The sequence below is a fragment of the Euprymna scolopes genome, chromosome 3 (genome assembly GCF_053919585.1).
Source record: "Euprymna scolopes isolate OS-2025 chromosome 3, ASM5391958v1, whole genome shotgun sequence".
NCBI classification, from domain to species: Eukaryota; Metazoa; Mollusca; class Cephalopoda; order Sepiida; family Sepiolidae; genus Euprymna; species Euprymna scolopes.
In genome coordinates this window covers 193,553,116-193,569,357 of record NC_136484.1, presented here as the reverse complement: position 1 = coordinate 193,569,357, position 16,242 = coordinate 193,553,116, and the positions used below count along the sequence as shown (strand labels likewise).

The 16,242-nt window shown below is 34.7% G+C and overlaps 1 protein-coding gene across 1 annotated transcript in view; it reads left to right on the top strand.

Moving 5' to 3' along the window:
- LOC145260438 (uncharacterized) overlaps nt 1–13,998 on the top strand; it is a 138,295-nt gene extending 124,297 nt beyond the window's left edge. Inside the window, exon 8 of the mRNA XM_080118452.1 lies at nt 12,664–13,998. Coding sequence (XP_079974578.1) covers nt 12,664–12,806 — 143 coding nt within the window. The 3' untranslated portion in view covers nt 12,807–13,998. The remainder of the gene's footprint in view (nt 1–12,663) is intronic.
- Nucleotides 13,999–16,242: the final 2,244 nt, after the last annotated feature.

Below are 16,242 nucleotides of genomic sequence, written 5' to 3'. Positions count from 1 at the left end.
AGTATACCGGCAAAAGGTTATTCAATAATGAGGTCATACTCAATGCTTTGTTGCACACTCAGGAAATTCTATTTCGTTGTGTATTTTTTCCCTTGAGTTACTGTTACCACTTTGAAGAATTTAATTTTTATTCAAAAGTTTTTCCTTTTTCTTTTCTCTCTACCAAAACGCCCCCCCCCCGCCTCCAATTTGTGTGTGTGTTGACGGGGGGGGGGGGTGCAGGATCTTGATGGCAACCGGCCATTTTGAAATTTAAGCTTTCTCTCAATTTTTGTGCGGTTGTTTGCGTTCTTGGTAACGATGCTTTTCTTAACCAATTTTTTGCTTTCTGTCTTCTAAGAGACTGCGCGCACGCACGCACACAACTTTCTTGCCTGTCAAATCTGCTCTATTCTATTTTTCGTTGCTAGTCAGTAGCTGAATATTTATTTGCTATAAAATTTTTGTAACAAATTGTTTTGTGCTACCAGATCAGGTTGTTTGAAGATATTGGCGTCCTGACCTAAAATACACAAACATCGTTTTTATTTTTGCCCTTGCAAAACTCAATTATGTTGTGCAAAACCCAAAATAAAGCCACCAAACTAAACACAGTAAATAAATATTTGGAGACATAAAGAACTTAAAGCATAAAAACTTTTTGCCAAAATGATCGAATCCAAAAAAGAAGTTTATATGATGCCATAAAAAACCAAACAACAAGAATACTTGAAGATGTGAAGCATAAAATCTTTTTTCCAAAATTATCAGATTTTGCATTAAGTCACCTGAAAAGGGCTGATATGGCATAAAGCAAACCAAACAAATTAAGCACAAGGACAATAAATTTGGAGCGTCTTGCTAATCTATAATGCACTTTCACCACAATTCTGCATTTCATTCAATCTGTTTTAATTTTATTTGTGCCAAGAATATACAAATGTGTAAATGATGGGATGAGGGGGGGCAACTAAAAATACTGAAAAAGAAAGAAAAAAAGAATACACCAAAAAAATAAGAGAAAGGATATTATATTTAAGCCCTCCCAACCATTGCTAATTATAGACATCCTACTGTTTTCCTTTTTTTTTTTTTTTTTTTTTTTTTTTACCAAAAACAACAAACAAGTTCATCTCCAAGTGGGAGTTTAGGGTTTTATTGATAAAATGAGAGAAAAAAAAAAAAAAAAAAATTTACCAATCGGAAGCTGTTGTGCTCACATAATTCTTTTTTTCCACTCAATATAATTCAGTAATAATTGTTCAGTATTGTTTAATTATGCGTTAAAAATAAATTTAAGGTAAGGAGGGGGGAAGGTTGAAGTAATAATTCTTTAGGAGAGATTTTTCAGATTGATAAACAGAAAAATTTTTTAAAAGGTTAGTTATTTTCTGAAACGTTAGTACCCCCCTCCCCTCCAACATCAACACATCTAAAGTGACAAGTCATTGTGACCCCCAAAACTGTGCGATTACTCCACCCAAATAAAATTAAAGAAAAAAATACACTAAAAGCGTGTTATGAAACACCCAACTTTTTTAGATGTGTTCACGCAGCTTTATACATCTGTCGACTGTCCGCTCATGCTTCAGTTTGAAATGGCGTTTTCATCGATAAACACATCCTGAGAATATCAGTTTTAGTTGATGTGCATCATATTTTTATTTGTTAAAAAATTTGTGTGTGTGTGTGAGGACACTTCTCAACCTATCTACTCAACAAATTTTTGATCTTTAGACTTGAAATTTTGGTATGTAGGCTATTCAGATAGGTGGAAACCTTTTTAATCGGTTTGCATCCAGAAAAAAGGGCTGCTAAGGGGTCAAAATGGAAAAATTAGTACTTGGGGGGAGAGGTGATTGGATTTTTATCTGTCAACTGTTTCACAACTGTGCATGCGCAAATAGTTCACATGTAAACTTCCTTATATTAAGAATAAGTAGGTTTGATAGTTTTGTTTGAAGAGTGTGGCAAGCTGGCCTTATGGTTATCATACTTGAGTCACTGTTTTTAGGTTTTGGTTTCGATCTCAGCTCAAGTTGTTTTTTTTTTTTATACTTACAAGAAATGAACTCTTTAGAAAACAACAATACTCACATGCATATTTCTCAGTTTCTTTCTTTTTTTTTATTTTTATTTTTTTTTTACTATATTGGATACAATATAATCAGTAGATGATTGGCTCTAATAATAATAAATGCAGAATCTGCATAAATTAAATATCATATTTATGTGTATTTTATGACCGGGCTACACCTGCCGGCCTGCTAGTTATATATATATATAGAGAGAGAGAGAGAGAGAAGTTTTCAATAATAAAAGATGGCAGCAAAAGATTAATTCCACACACGAGTTGAATTCAATGGTTTTTCTTTGTGGTAGGTGCCGATAAACACTGCAATAATTAAGTGTTCTCAGGTTTCTGCAAACTTTAAATGTCCCCATTTTCTTTTATCAACATTTTTTTTTTTTTTTTTTTTTTTTTTTTTACTGAGTCTTTTTTCGATTCCAAGGAAAACAAAATCTTTTCAACTATTTTTCTGAGGAATATATTTTTGTTTCTGATGAGTATTTCATAAAAAATATGAATAAAATATTATGACTGAAAATTAAATACATCTTCTGGTTTTGTAATGTTCACTAATGATTTATTTTATTATTTTAATGGTTGAAGATATAAAGAAAATATTTTGTTAATGCAGAGTGACCCACCAAAAAAACAAAAGCTAAATGGAGGCCATCTAGAACATATTTTGTTTTGATGTGATGTTTTGAATATAATAAACTAGTTATGACCAAAGTTTCATTTCATTCGGACAAAACATTAAGAAATGGGGCCTAATTAGAGTTGGGGCCTGTTTTGGGGGGCCACCCTGTAGTCTGAAGGAATGGATGGATGTGAACAGATATCTTGCTACTCATCTCCCTTCATAATATCCCTGCAACTTATGATAGTAGCCCTCTTCTTCAAACTGGCACTGTGCCTTGTTTGGGGTGAAAATTGAATAATTAAAAAAAAAATAAAATAAAATTAAAAAAAACAAAACAAAAAAACAAAACAAAAAAAAACATGAACTCAAAAAGAATAATACTGAGAAAGAACAAGAAAGTTTCGGTTGAGTTCTCCTTGAGCAGAGCCATTCATAAGAATCTAAAAACAAAAAAAAGGGACACACCTATGATTGAAAGACACAAGCTGAATCTTAAGAAGATTAAATGAAACAAGCCATTGTGTATCCTTATGTACAACGGAAAGTAAATGTCTTTGTTTTCCCAAATAGTGAACTGGGACAATATTGTTCACATCTATGTTTTTGTATTGAATGCAGGGGGAAAGAGGGGGGGGGGTTGAAAAGCGAGCAATAAACTTTAAGCTTAGATTGTATAAGAAAATTCCACAGATTTGAAAGGGACAAATACTATGAAATGTAAGAATTTTCATTTAATTTTATTGTAAATTATCGAGTGTACCTGGCATTACCCGGATTGAGATTTATAACACCAGATGGAATAATACAGGTAAAAATGAACTCCCAAATCGAGACATTTTTAAGCTAATTTTTTTACTCCTTATGAAGAGCAAAGTTTATGGTAAATTAATTTTCAAAGAGTAGATACCTCCCCCTCACACACACATACATTTCTCTTCAAAAATAGATCAAGACTTATTACAATTTTTTTTATATCTTCTGTTTTCCAAATTTTATTAAAAAAAATCTCTCCAGTAGTCTTTGAATTCGTAAGTATATTTATTTTGAAGGTGACATTCTGACCCCCCACCCATCCCACCTATCATAATAATATAGTCCACATCACTCACTCTTACACTTTAAAGCTGTTAAAAAAAATTAATAATCAGTTAATTAGTTTACGAGTTTATTCCATTAATGTACTATCTGTATTTTGGCAGCATTTATTTCATTTATTAGGTTGCGAAGAATTTTATTTTCATTTCGAATGATGTATTTTCAAATAAGTTTTTGTTATAATACCCCTTTTTTTTTTTTTTTTTTTTTTTTTTAATTACATTTTCACCCTAAACAAGGCACAGTGTCACTTTGATGTAGGGGGCTACTATCAGGGAAGAAACTATTAGAGTAGAAGACTTTCTTACATCTGGGGATCTTTGTTGTCTGTTGGGTGTATCTACGTCAAGGGAGTACAAGGGTTTGTAGTTCGTCAGAGCATCCAGCATTAAAATTGTAAAACAGGTTAGTTTGGTGACTCTCTTTTGAACTAGTCTACAAGTGAGAGACAACCCAAATGTGACAGCAATACTCCATACATGGTCGAATGGTGGCTTTGTAGAGGTACAGGATATTTTTAGGCGTAACTTTTTAGCACGGTAAAAAGAACCCACCTTCTTAGCAGCAGTCTTGGCAATGCTCTTGATGTATATATTCCAACTCATGTTCCCTGTGAACGTTAAACCGAGGAGTTTAAACAAAGTTCTTTCAGGTAATGTATCTTTAGCCATAACTAATGGTGGCTGAGAAGGCTTCTGGTAATTATTAAAAGAAACGCACTTAATCTTGGCACCATTGAACCTTACCACCCATTTGACCCCATTCCATTACAGACTGGAGGTTTTCCTCTAGGGTTTCCGCCGTTGCCTTGGATACGTGTTCATTCGTTTTCCCCACATGCCTGTTATAGAGCGTGGTGTCGGCAGCAAATATACCCATCTCAGAGACTATTTTATCAGGGAGGTAATTTATGAATATCAGAAATAAAGATCCAAGAATCGACCCCCTGAGATACACCCGCATTTATATCATATTGTTTAGACGTATGACCATCGAGGACAACCAGGATTTTTCTCTTTTTTAAGAAAGATTTAGTTATGTTAAGTATTCGTCCAATAATACCATAGAATCTGATTTTCATGAGAAGACCATGCTATACTCTGTGAAAAGCCTTAGATATATCTAGGACCACTTCCCTCCCCTCTCCTGCCTTATCCAGTACGTTATATACGTTCAGAGATTACAGTAAGAATATCTGCAGTAGAATGAGTTTGCCTAAATCCATATTGATGGTTGGACAGAAGTTTAGCAACTGTAAGGTGGTGGACTAGAATTTGATTAATTATGGGTTCAAATATTTTGGTGAAAAGAGGGAGGAAGCTAATGGGGCGATAATTTAATTGGTCGGTTCTTTCGCCAAAATTCTTGTAAACTGGTACCTCAGAAGCAGTTTTCCAGCAGTTAGGAAAGCAGGATTCATTACCTTTATTTATATATTATTTTTAAAGGGTGTGTCTCGCTCTATCTAATTGTTTAAATTACAGTCGTTTTAAAACAAGTGTCGTCTTTTCAGAACATTAAATACAAGATGGCAAAAAAGCAAATTCGCACAATTTTCTTATTTCAATTCAAGTTAAGTCGGAAAGCTGCTGAAACAACTTGCGATATCAACGAATCATTTGACCCAGGAACTACTACTGAACACACAGCACAATAGTGGTTTAAGGAATTCTGTGGTGGCGACGAGTCTTGAAGATGATAAGCGTAGTGGTTGACCATCGGATGTTGACAAACGATCACTTAAGAGCCTTAGTCAAAACTAATCCACGCACAACTGTTTTAAGAACTTGCTTCTGAATTAGACATAACGTGTTCCGTCTGCCTGCTTCCCACCTGACTACAACTTGGATGTGTTCAAGTCCAACGTTAACAAATTCCTAATGAACCACTCCCTTAAGTAAACAGTTCATCAAATCTCCACACTAACGTAATGTACTTGCAATAACCCTTATCCCTGAGTGGCTTCCGGGCCTTGATAAGTGGTGACCACTGTAAAAAAAAAAAAAAAAAAAATTTCAACCACTTGATAGATTGGAAAGACAAAAAAACTTAATAAATTAGTGCCTCACAAATTGAACGACAACCAAAAGAAATGCTGTTATAAAGTGTCATCTTCCCTTCTTTTATGCAATTAAAACAATCTGTTTCTTGACCGGGTAGTGATGTGATGGGTTGCGATGAAAAGTGAGTTCTTTACTGACGACACTCAGCTCAGTGGTTAGATGCTTCCTGAAGCCAGAGTTGTACCAAAAGGTCATTTTGACTGTTTGGTCTACGACCGGTTATTGTCTGCTTGTTTACAAAGTTGTATTAAAATTTAATTTTGGATGACTTACATCTTTCATTTAGTGTAAGCATATCAGCAATGTTACAATCGAACTGAGGGGGTTAAAAGCAGAATTATTACATACTAGCGGGGGTACTCGGCGTTGCCTGGTTATTTAGAGGTGTGTACGTAAGGGGGTGGTGGTAAAGTAAAGAATAAGCGAACAAATAACCCTGTTTAAATATCTGTCTAAATAAAAACGATGTTAACCTGTAAAAAATCGGCAAAACCAAAACAAAAAACAAACAGCGAACAAACGTAAAACTTCTTTAAAAAGACATCGGAAAAACAGAAAGCATAAATCAGGGGAAAAAAATGGACGTGTTCGGAAAAACAAAAACGAAAAACACAGCGAAAAGTGTGTGTGTGTGGGGGGGGGCATAAATAACCCTTCAATTCGCTTAAATCCAATGGTGCGTTTCACCCAGTTCATTCCAGTTTTTTTAATCAACTACAAAACAAAATAAAGCGAATATGTTTCACCCAGTAGAAAACAGAACGAAAAGGAACGTTAAAATGCCATTCCATTTTTTTTTTTTTTTTTTAAGCAACTACGAGCCTTTCTTCATACTGTCCCTTGTGAACGGATCTGCAACGGTGTAAGTGGTAGCAGGGGTAGGAGGAATTTATTAGAGAGAAAAGATTTTACAACTTCCATTGATTCTAACCGATTTGCTGTGGACTCTCACCAGAAAAAATATAGGAATCCACGATTATCGAGGAAGTGTAGAGGTAATAGGCCTATAACATACCTAAGATATTGTGCTGCAGTTTGTGCATATTACATTTGCATGAAATGTCTTGATTTTCAATCCTATTAAGGTCAAAATCAGATGGGGGGAAAATGAGTTCATTTATATATATATATAGGGAGGGATGAAGTCACTTGCACAAAAACGTTTTGTCCAATTGTTTTAGCTGAATATTTGCCCAGAATTCATTTTGAATCTTTATATCCGCCACACACACATGTATGTCTAGCCGCACTGATGAGTTGTGGTACAGCGAAACAGTACTGTATGTGGATCAGAGGCCTGCAGTATTAATGCTGGAGTTCCTCAGGGGTCAATCCTGGGCCCAACTCTCTTCCTGATTTACATCAATGACCTCCCTAAACACATACTTAAATCATTCGTTGACATCTATGCTGGTGACAAGACCATCTATGGCAACACGTCAAAGGCTGTAAATGACAAAGTTCTCTCTGATTCTCTCTCCTCTGATCTCGAGCGCGTGGTTCAGTGGGGGAAGATATGGCTGGTTACCTTTAATGCATCTAAAACCAAACTCCTATCCTTACATCATCAACGCTCTGATCCCCATCTGGCATCAATTGGGATGGATGGCTCTCGTCTGGGAGAAGCCCCGTGTTTTGACAAGCTTCTGGGTTTGATCTTTACTCCTGATCTGAAATGGAACACATACATCAAGTCTGTTGCCAAGGTCGCTGGAAAGATGGTTGGATCCTTCTACCGCTCCAGAAGATATCGCACTACTGATGCAATTCTCTATCTATATAAAAGCCAAGTATGTCCAAGGATGGAATACTGCTGCCACATCTGGACAGGAGCTGCTAAAAACAGCCTATCCTGCCTTGACAGAGTACAAAATAGACTTTGTGGCTTAGTGGGGGATGCCCTTTTCTCTACCCTGCAACCTCTCTTCCACAGAAGAGACGTTGCGAGCCTTTCTTTGTTTTATCATTATTTCCATGGCAGGTGCTCGTTTGAACTCCAATCTCTGGTCCCCCCTCGCCAATCTTTCGCGAGAAACACCCGTCTAGCCGAATCCACTGTGAAAAATTTCCCCCACTCTTTATCTGTGCCTAAATCAAAACGTGGATTCCATGAACAAAGCGTCTTTCTTAGAACTGCGTACCTGTGGAACTCTGTTCCGTCTGCCTGCTTCCCACCTGACTACAACTTGAATGTGTTCAAGTCCAACGTTAACTAATTCCTAATGAACCGCCCCCTTAAGTAAACACTTCATCAAATCTCCGCACTAACGTAATGTACTTGCAATAACCCTTATCCCTGAGTGGCTTCCGGGCCTTGATAAGTGGTGACCACTGTGTAAAAAAAAAAAAAAAAAAATTACCTTTTACATATAATATGAAGAGAAAAAGAGTTTCCTTATCCTAATTGATGTAACATTTAAAAAATTTTTTTTTTTTTTTTTTTTTTTTTTTTACAAAGGATTCACCACTTATCAAAGCATGGAGGCCACTCAAGGATAAGGGTTAATGAGTTTAAAGTAGTCAATGAGAAAATCTCGTACTAATCGTTTGTGGAAATTTAGTAAATTGGATTACTTAAGGGGATGGCTCAAGAACTTGTTCACGTTGGACTTTATTGTAATCAGTTGGAAAGCAGGAAAATGGAACAGTTCCACAGTCATGCAGTTCTAAGAAAGAAGCTTTGAATAAATCTATATGCATTTTTTTCATTCTTCATATTTTATATAACCCTAACCCTAAGCCCCAAAGCAATTCGTTGAGCTTTGCATGATCCTGATAAGTCTCCTCTTAAAGAATCGATCTTATTCTTTTAATTTTCCCATATAATAATAATAATAATATATATATATATATATATATATATATATATATATATATATCGGTTGCTCTTGAAAAGGTAAGAATGCTATGTCTATCGGCTATTAAATTTTAACTGTCTTTTTTTAGTCAGCACATAGAGGTATTTCAGTCGTAACCATGGATGTGCATGTAGTAGCAATTTTCTGGTTGAAGGAGATGATCACATGACCATAGGCTTGGGTGGCGATTATCAATAGTGATCACTAATCTTTTCTCACTTCAATTTTTCTCTCTGTACACAAGCTGTCGTTAGGGATCCCTTTAAGTATCACTGCCCTCTATAACCTGGTTTTATAGTCCTGACCTAGTTTTACCCTGTTTTTTGTGCACATATTTTAACAGGGGCGAGAGATGACCTAATACATTTTCAGATCGTTTCATTGCTACGCAAATTGTGTTCAAACTGAGTAAATGCTTCAATGTAAAGCTTGCACCACTCATGCATGCTTTGTCTAATCTATTTGCGCATGAATAGGTAAAAGTCTGGTCAACTTTATTTGATGTGGGTGGATCTCCTGGATACAAATTGAGTAAATTGTTCAAAGCAGTGCAACTTTTGTTAACAGGTGTATTTAGTGTAATGAAATTTTTATTTTGTAATTTTTTTTTTCTTAGTGTAATATACAAAAATAAATTTCTTATAATGTTGTCTGAGTTGAAATAGTGGGATCGTTAAAGAACAGATGTCTTCCTTGATCTGATTATATGTTGTTGATAAAGTGATATTTATTTATTTTTTTACTCCAGAAGAAAAACAAAACTAAATAATTTGGTTATTCCCAATTTGTCTGGAGATAACCAAAGTATTGTCAACAAATTTCTTCAGTGTTTATTCTTTAGCTTATTAATGTTTACAAGACGAGTAAAAAAAAAAAAAAATGACTAAGTCCATCATTTGCCCCCACCTCCCACTATTTAGCCCAAAAGTCCCCAAGGCCTTAAGATATATAAATTTGAGTTCAGCACCATGCAAAACTGCTAAATAGACATACACAGAAAATTTTGGACAGATATGGTAAAATAGTCCCAAAAATTGAGTGTTTTTATTAGTCCTAAAAGAGCTCCTAGGGCACACCCAAGAGTTATCGCGGAGTATAGACAAATAAAATTATATAGAAATCAGTTGCAACAGTTAGTTACAACTTTTCAGAAAGTCTTATAAAAATCCAAGACATCAATTTTTTTTATTTTTTTTTTTTATTAAAAAAAAAAAAAAATTGCACAAGTGTCAATTTTAGCCATTTTAACCCAAAAGTCATCTCTAGGGGTACAACTGGAGTTTTCCCGGAAACTCCGTTCTGTTACTTTTTAACTCATATCATGTTTAATGTTTGTGCTGAATTTCAAAAAAATTCCAAGGCGTAGTTGAGAAAAGTGTACACAGACGAACGAACAAGGGTGAATTTACAGGTCCACCCTCTTTTTGTTGGAGAACCAAAAAAAAAAAAAAAATTAAACTGTTTCCTGTTTAAACACAAAAAATTAATTCTTGCTTAGAAAAGAGATTTCAAATAATTCTTGTCTTTGTTTATATTCCTTTTCCATTTACCATTATTCAGACATCTGCAAGGTTTTCATTACTAAAAATGAATTTATACATGCTATTTCTCACTGTATTTTATGTGACTTTCGCATGTTGATTGATTTTGTTGTCTTTTTTCGTATTGTCACACGCAACAAACGCGTGTGGGTGTGTCATAATTTGTTAGTTTCTCGTCGTATTTTTAACGTGCGAATTACGTTTTCTTTTTTCTTTATGACATGCACGATTCTCTTGCTTCTCTTTGTTGTCTTATTCCACAATCGCTACCATCGTCGTGCTTTGATCGCTCTTACCCATAGATTGTCATTGATCGTCTCCTCAATTAATAAATAAAACTTTCTTGTACAGAAAAGTCGACACAAGATGTCCGCTGAAAGTTTATTTTGGAGAGCAATAGCTCTCACAAGAGTGAGACTAAAATTTTCTTAATAAAATATTTTATCAAGAATAAATTGAGTGGATGTTGTGAACAGACATTTTAGAGGCCAGATTTTTGCCTTTTCGTGATTTTTAACTTTGTGTCATGACATATTCTCTAGATTTGGCTTCCATACAAAATTGATCCTAAAATTTTTGTTTCCTCGTAATTAAAAAAACAACCTAACTTGATTTGTCATCTCGATTCATAACCTTTTGTTTTTGTTCTAACTGCCATCGCCTTAGAAGTCTGGGTGTCAAAAGTGAGTAACGGGTCAAGAAAGAAATTTTTTTTTTTTTTATTTCAATGTTTTTGTTGGTTAGAATCTTTAATTTTTTTTTTAATTTTAATGTTTTTGTTGGTTAGAATCTTTAAATTTTTTTTAATTTTAATGTTTTTGTTGGTTAGAATCTTTAATTTTTTTTATGTAGAGAATGTATATTTGGATAAGTTTTTTTTATTAAGCTTTTGTTATTTGTTGCACAAGAAAGAAATGATTTTTGTTGAATTCGGAACTTTTTGCCATTACTCCTTAGAAGCACATTAGCAAAAGAAGTCTCTAGGCATGTGTATAGTGTGATGTATGGAAGTAAAACCTGGTCAGTGATGGTTGGAGATATGTGTTGCATGGATAGAAATGGTATGTGTGATGTGAGGTTTAAATCTGATGACCTTAAGCGAGGATTAAATCTGGACGGTATAGAGAGATGTTTGTAAAATGGGAGATTTTGTTAGGATGATCCTGTTGAAAACATCAATGAGAATTGTTGGGTTAGGGTTGGGTAATACAGTTGAGGTCAAAGTCAGATGGCAAAAGAAAAACCAGGGAGAACGTGGCAGAAAGTGATAATGATTAACTTGAGAGAAAGAAGGATGAAGATCTGGTCAAAGATATTAGTTTGGAAGTCGATTTTTAAAAGTTGTTTACTTGTCAGCATGTAAAACTGACATTAAGCTGATGACGACAAACTTTATTTTCATACTAGATGTTCCCAGTTTAATGCTTTTTTTAAAGGAATTTAATGTTACGTTTAATACGTAACAGTAAATTCCTTTAAAAAAAAAAAAAATGAAGTTAAAAAGAAAAATGAAGTTAAAAAGAAAAATGAAGTTAAAAAGAAAAATGAAAAAACACTGAGACATGCATGAAAATATCACTTTTTGTAAATATAAAAAATACTCGAGCTGAGATCAAAACAAAAACTAAAGATAGTGAGTCATGTACAATGACCACTAGGCCAGCTTGACACAATCTTTAAAAAGTGTTTTCAAACCTACTTATTCTTAGCATAACGTAAACGATTTGCACACGTGCAGTCGTGAAACAGTTAACAAACAGATAAAAATCTGATAACCCCCCCCTCCCCCCAGTATCAATTTACAATTTTGACCCCTTAGCAGACCTTTTTTTTTTTTTCTTTTTTTCCGGATGAAAACTGATTAAAAAGTTTTCCACATGTCTGAATACTCTATACACCAGTTGAAAAGTGTCCTCACACACATTCTCACTTTTATAGATATATAGTTTATGCTAAATCTGACTTTTATTTGCTTTCAGCATCTGCTAAAAAAATTGACTTGTGGAAATTACTCAGTTACGTCAATACTGAATGTTAAATTTAAATACAGAAAACTAACCTATTTCAACTGAACCTTATAGAACACAACTAATTGAGACCAACTAATTCAATATTATTCAGTTTTTATCAGTTGTGGAGTCAAAAAGTATAAGGTCCGACTCCTAAATTACAAAATATCCAACGTTAACTCCTTATTTTAAATTCTTCTAATATTTAGTGATCAAAATTGGATTTAAAATTCAAACCCTCGACATCTAGCATTCTTATGAGTCTGACACTGTTGAAAACGTTCAACTCTGCAACCCTAAATCCGTAAATCTCCGGAGCAAATTATTCTAACAAGTTGAATATTTAAGCATAAATGCATTATGAAAAAAACGTTAACTTTCTTCTTTTTTTTTTTTTTTCCCTGTAGGGAGGTCAGTTGTATTCCAGCAATTATTCACTTTTTGTACAGTCGTCTCCCAGATGATGTCCTCATCCTACCTGATGTGTCACTCGGTGCAACCAAAGTTGCCCGTTGGTTGCAACAGCTGCAATTTTATCTGCAAAACTTAAGCAAAGAATTTTCTTCACTCGACCACCAACGAACGTTTCGTGATGACTGCGAGTTGGTTACAGGCAAGTTGGAACCATTGTCTGCTGACCTTTTGGATCAAATGAGGCATGAGTGTGAAGCAAAGAAGCAGAAACTGACCAATAGACATGTAATTGACGTTGGAAAATGCCAGCCGTTAATAACTTTCTTAGAGAAAGAGAAATTCGTTTTGGATTCATTGGCTATGATATTTTCATGATTTGAGTTTCGAATCAATTGTGTTCTTAAAAATCTGATTGGATCATTTGGCCGATTCAATGATGTTCAACAAACATTAATTTTCTGTCTTATTATTTGGATAGTTTCCATCTTGAGTTTTATTCTCACAATGTTTCGGCTTATCTAACCTCTGACCTTCTTCAGGTTTATCTTGTTGAACTCAAATCTTTGTTGAATTTTGTAATAGTGTAGTCTTATATAAATTTCAAACGGAACTCTTTATTTAATCCGAGTGGAATGTTTTTGTTCTGTCAGCCATGATCAGGTAGAAGCATATAATTCGCAATTGTATTCTTAGTATCGCCCGCATTGAGGATTGAACCTTCAACCTCCAGAAGAGTGTCACTTTGAACTGAATTATCCTTCTTTATTCTTCTGGAGGTTTGTTATGGTGTAAATGTTGCAAAGAATAACGATAAAACTTGGAAATGAAAAATATATTAAACAGAAAATACAGAAACGATGTGAGTTGAGTCGGAACTCTACTGAAGAACAAAGTAAAGTTACGACTGTCTCTCTCTCTCTGAGTCTTGGGTTTAGACTGCTGAAAAGCAGAACTTAGTCACTGGAAGTGACGTCAGGAATAGTCCATGGTCAGAATCTGTAGGGGTGCCATCCCAACAAGGTTGAAGGTTCAATCCTCAATGTGGGTGATACTAAATACTATTGTGAATTGCTTTAGGCTTTTACTCAATCATGGCTGTTGGAACAAGGGCTTGCTGGTATTTACTTCCTTCCCACCGCAGGAAGATATGACACAAGGTCAGAAGTTGGGAGGAGTTAAGCCAGCATTCCTAAAGGAGGAGCACTCTGGTCTGTTAATAATTGGCATTCCCTGATTAGGGCATCTTTGGCAGTAAGTAATAAATTTACTCTACTCAAAAGATAGAAAGGCCTGAGAAGGTGGACCTTGTAGAACTCCACAAGACCCAAACCAGCCATACCTCACTCAACAGGAAAAGGTGACATAGACTCTGTTGGTTTTGGTGCCAGTTAAAAACTCATGGAACAAGAGCATGCTACCTCTTCTGGGTTAAATAAAACGTCCTGTTAGAAATTTTGGTTTTTGTCCAGAATTTCTCCTTAATTAAAAAAAAAGATATATGTGCAATGTATGTACCTGTGATGGAAACAAAAATATTATATTCCAAAAATCATGTAAATTGATAAAGTAGTTTTATTTTTATAAAGAAAATCATTTTTAAACAATTAATGGGAATTCATAGGCATTAGAACATAAATCTCACATCTTTTGAATTATTGTTGGGTTATCACCTTTTTTTATTTTTTTTTCAAAATGGTGGTGAATCACTTTTTGGATATTCATAAAATTTGATTTTCTTATCTAAAAATAAAACTATTTGATCAATTTACTTGCGTTTTGGAATATATTTATTACAATGTAACCTTCAATTTCATGTGCATCTTGTCAAAGCCAAATCTGTATGAAACTTCAAATGAAACCTTAGTTATATCATGTGTGACTGGTTCTTGTTCTGTCAGCCATGACCAAGTAAACATTTTGATTCGCAGTTGTATTCTTAATATCGCCTACACTGAAGATTGATCCTTCAACCTCCAGAAGACTGTAACTTCTGACTGATCATTACTTGCCATTTTCATCTGTTGCGGGTCTTTATGATTACAAATTTAAACTTCTGGCGGAATGAGAACAAGTTATCACTGGGTTCTATTAAAAATTCTGCATAAATTCCAGAGTTTGACAAGACAATTATAGAAAGTCAGAGATTACATCGGCTGAAATGTGAGAACAGTAGTCCGAATAATACAGGTTATTAATTCTCCATCTGAAATATATGTATTTAAACAACGATTCTATTATGGAAAACACAATTGTGGTTTTCATATCACGTACACCAATTTCTTCTAATGTTTCAAAATAACAAACAGACCCGCACGCAGGTTCTTTACTGTTTTTTCTTTGATTTAACATCATTGCAAGGAAAAAACAAAAAATGGATCAAATTCTGAGGATGGCGTATATCGCTGAAATATTAATTTTGAACAAATATTTATTTTCATAATATTGCTTTGTAAATTGGCTTACAAACGTATTTTATACATATTTTATTTTAAAATTTAAACAACACTTATATTACAAAAAACATAACTTCCATATGTATGTATATTTCTAATGTAAAAAAAATTCTTTTATAGAAATCAAGTTATTTTTTATAAGACCCAAAAGAATTTGTAGAAAAGGACCTCCCGCCACTCAGTTGTTTTGTTTGCTTTTCTTAATCTCATCAAATCCAAATAATCTAATTTTTCTTGTATTCATTTTGTTAATGGATTGTAAGATGAAAATCATAGATTTGATTTTTATCTCTGGCATTTATAAAAAAATGCTCTTTTTATTGAGAAACAATTAACTGAAAAAAAAGTCGTTTAAAACTATTGTTTTCATAAACAATGGTAACATTATATTTTGTACATTGAAAATATTTATTGTTATTTTAATTTTTGACCCATTTTTTTAATAAAAAAAAAAAAAAATACAAATTTTCAAACTTTTCCTTTCATCTTTTTTTCTTTGTTCAATTAAATATTTACCCTTCTCCCCATTTCATTTTGTTGTTGTTTGAAAGGAAAATAAGTTTAATTGGTTATTTTTGCTGTTACTATCCTCCTTTTCATCCTCTTTTCACTCTCCCCCTTTGACCCCTCCCCCCTAACTCTCTCTCTCTCCCCCCTGTAACTCTCTCTCTCTCTCTCCCCCCGGTAACTCTCTCTCTCTCCCCCCTGTAACTCTCTCTCTCTCTCTCTCCCCCCTGTAACTCCCCCCCCTGTAACTCTCTCTCTCCCCCCTGTAACTCTCTCTCTCCCCCCTGTAACTCTCTCTCCCCCCCCTGTAACTCTCTCTCTCTCTCCCCCCCTGTAACTCTCTCTCTCCCCCCTGTAACTCTCTCTCTCTCTCCCCCCTCTGTAACTCTCTCTCCCCTCCCCTGTAACTCTCTCTCCCCTCCCCCGTAACTCTCTTCCTTTAACTCTCTCTCTCTTCCTTTAACTCTCTCTCTCTCATCCTTTAACTCTCTCTCCCCCCCCTTTAACCCCCCCCCCCCTTGAGTCTCTCTCTCTCTCTCCCCACCTTTTTTTTTTATGTGGTAGTCACCACTTATCAAGGCCCGGAAGCCACTCGAGGATAAGGGTTATTGC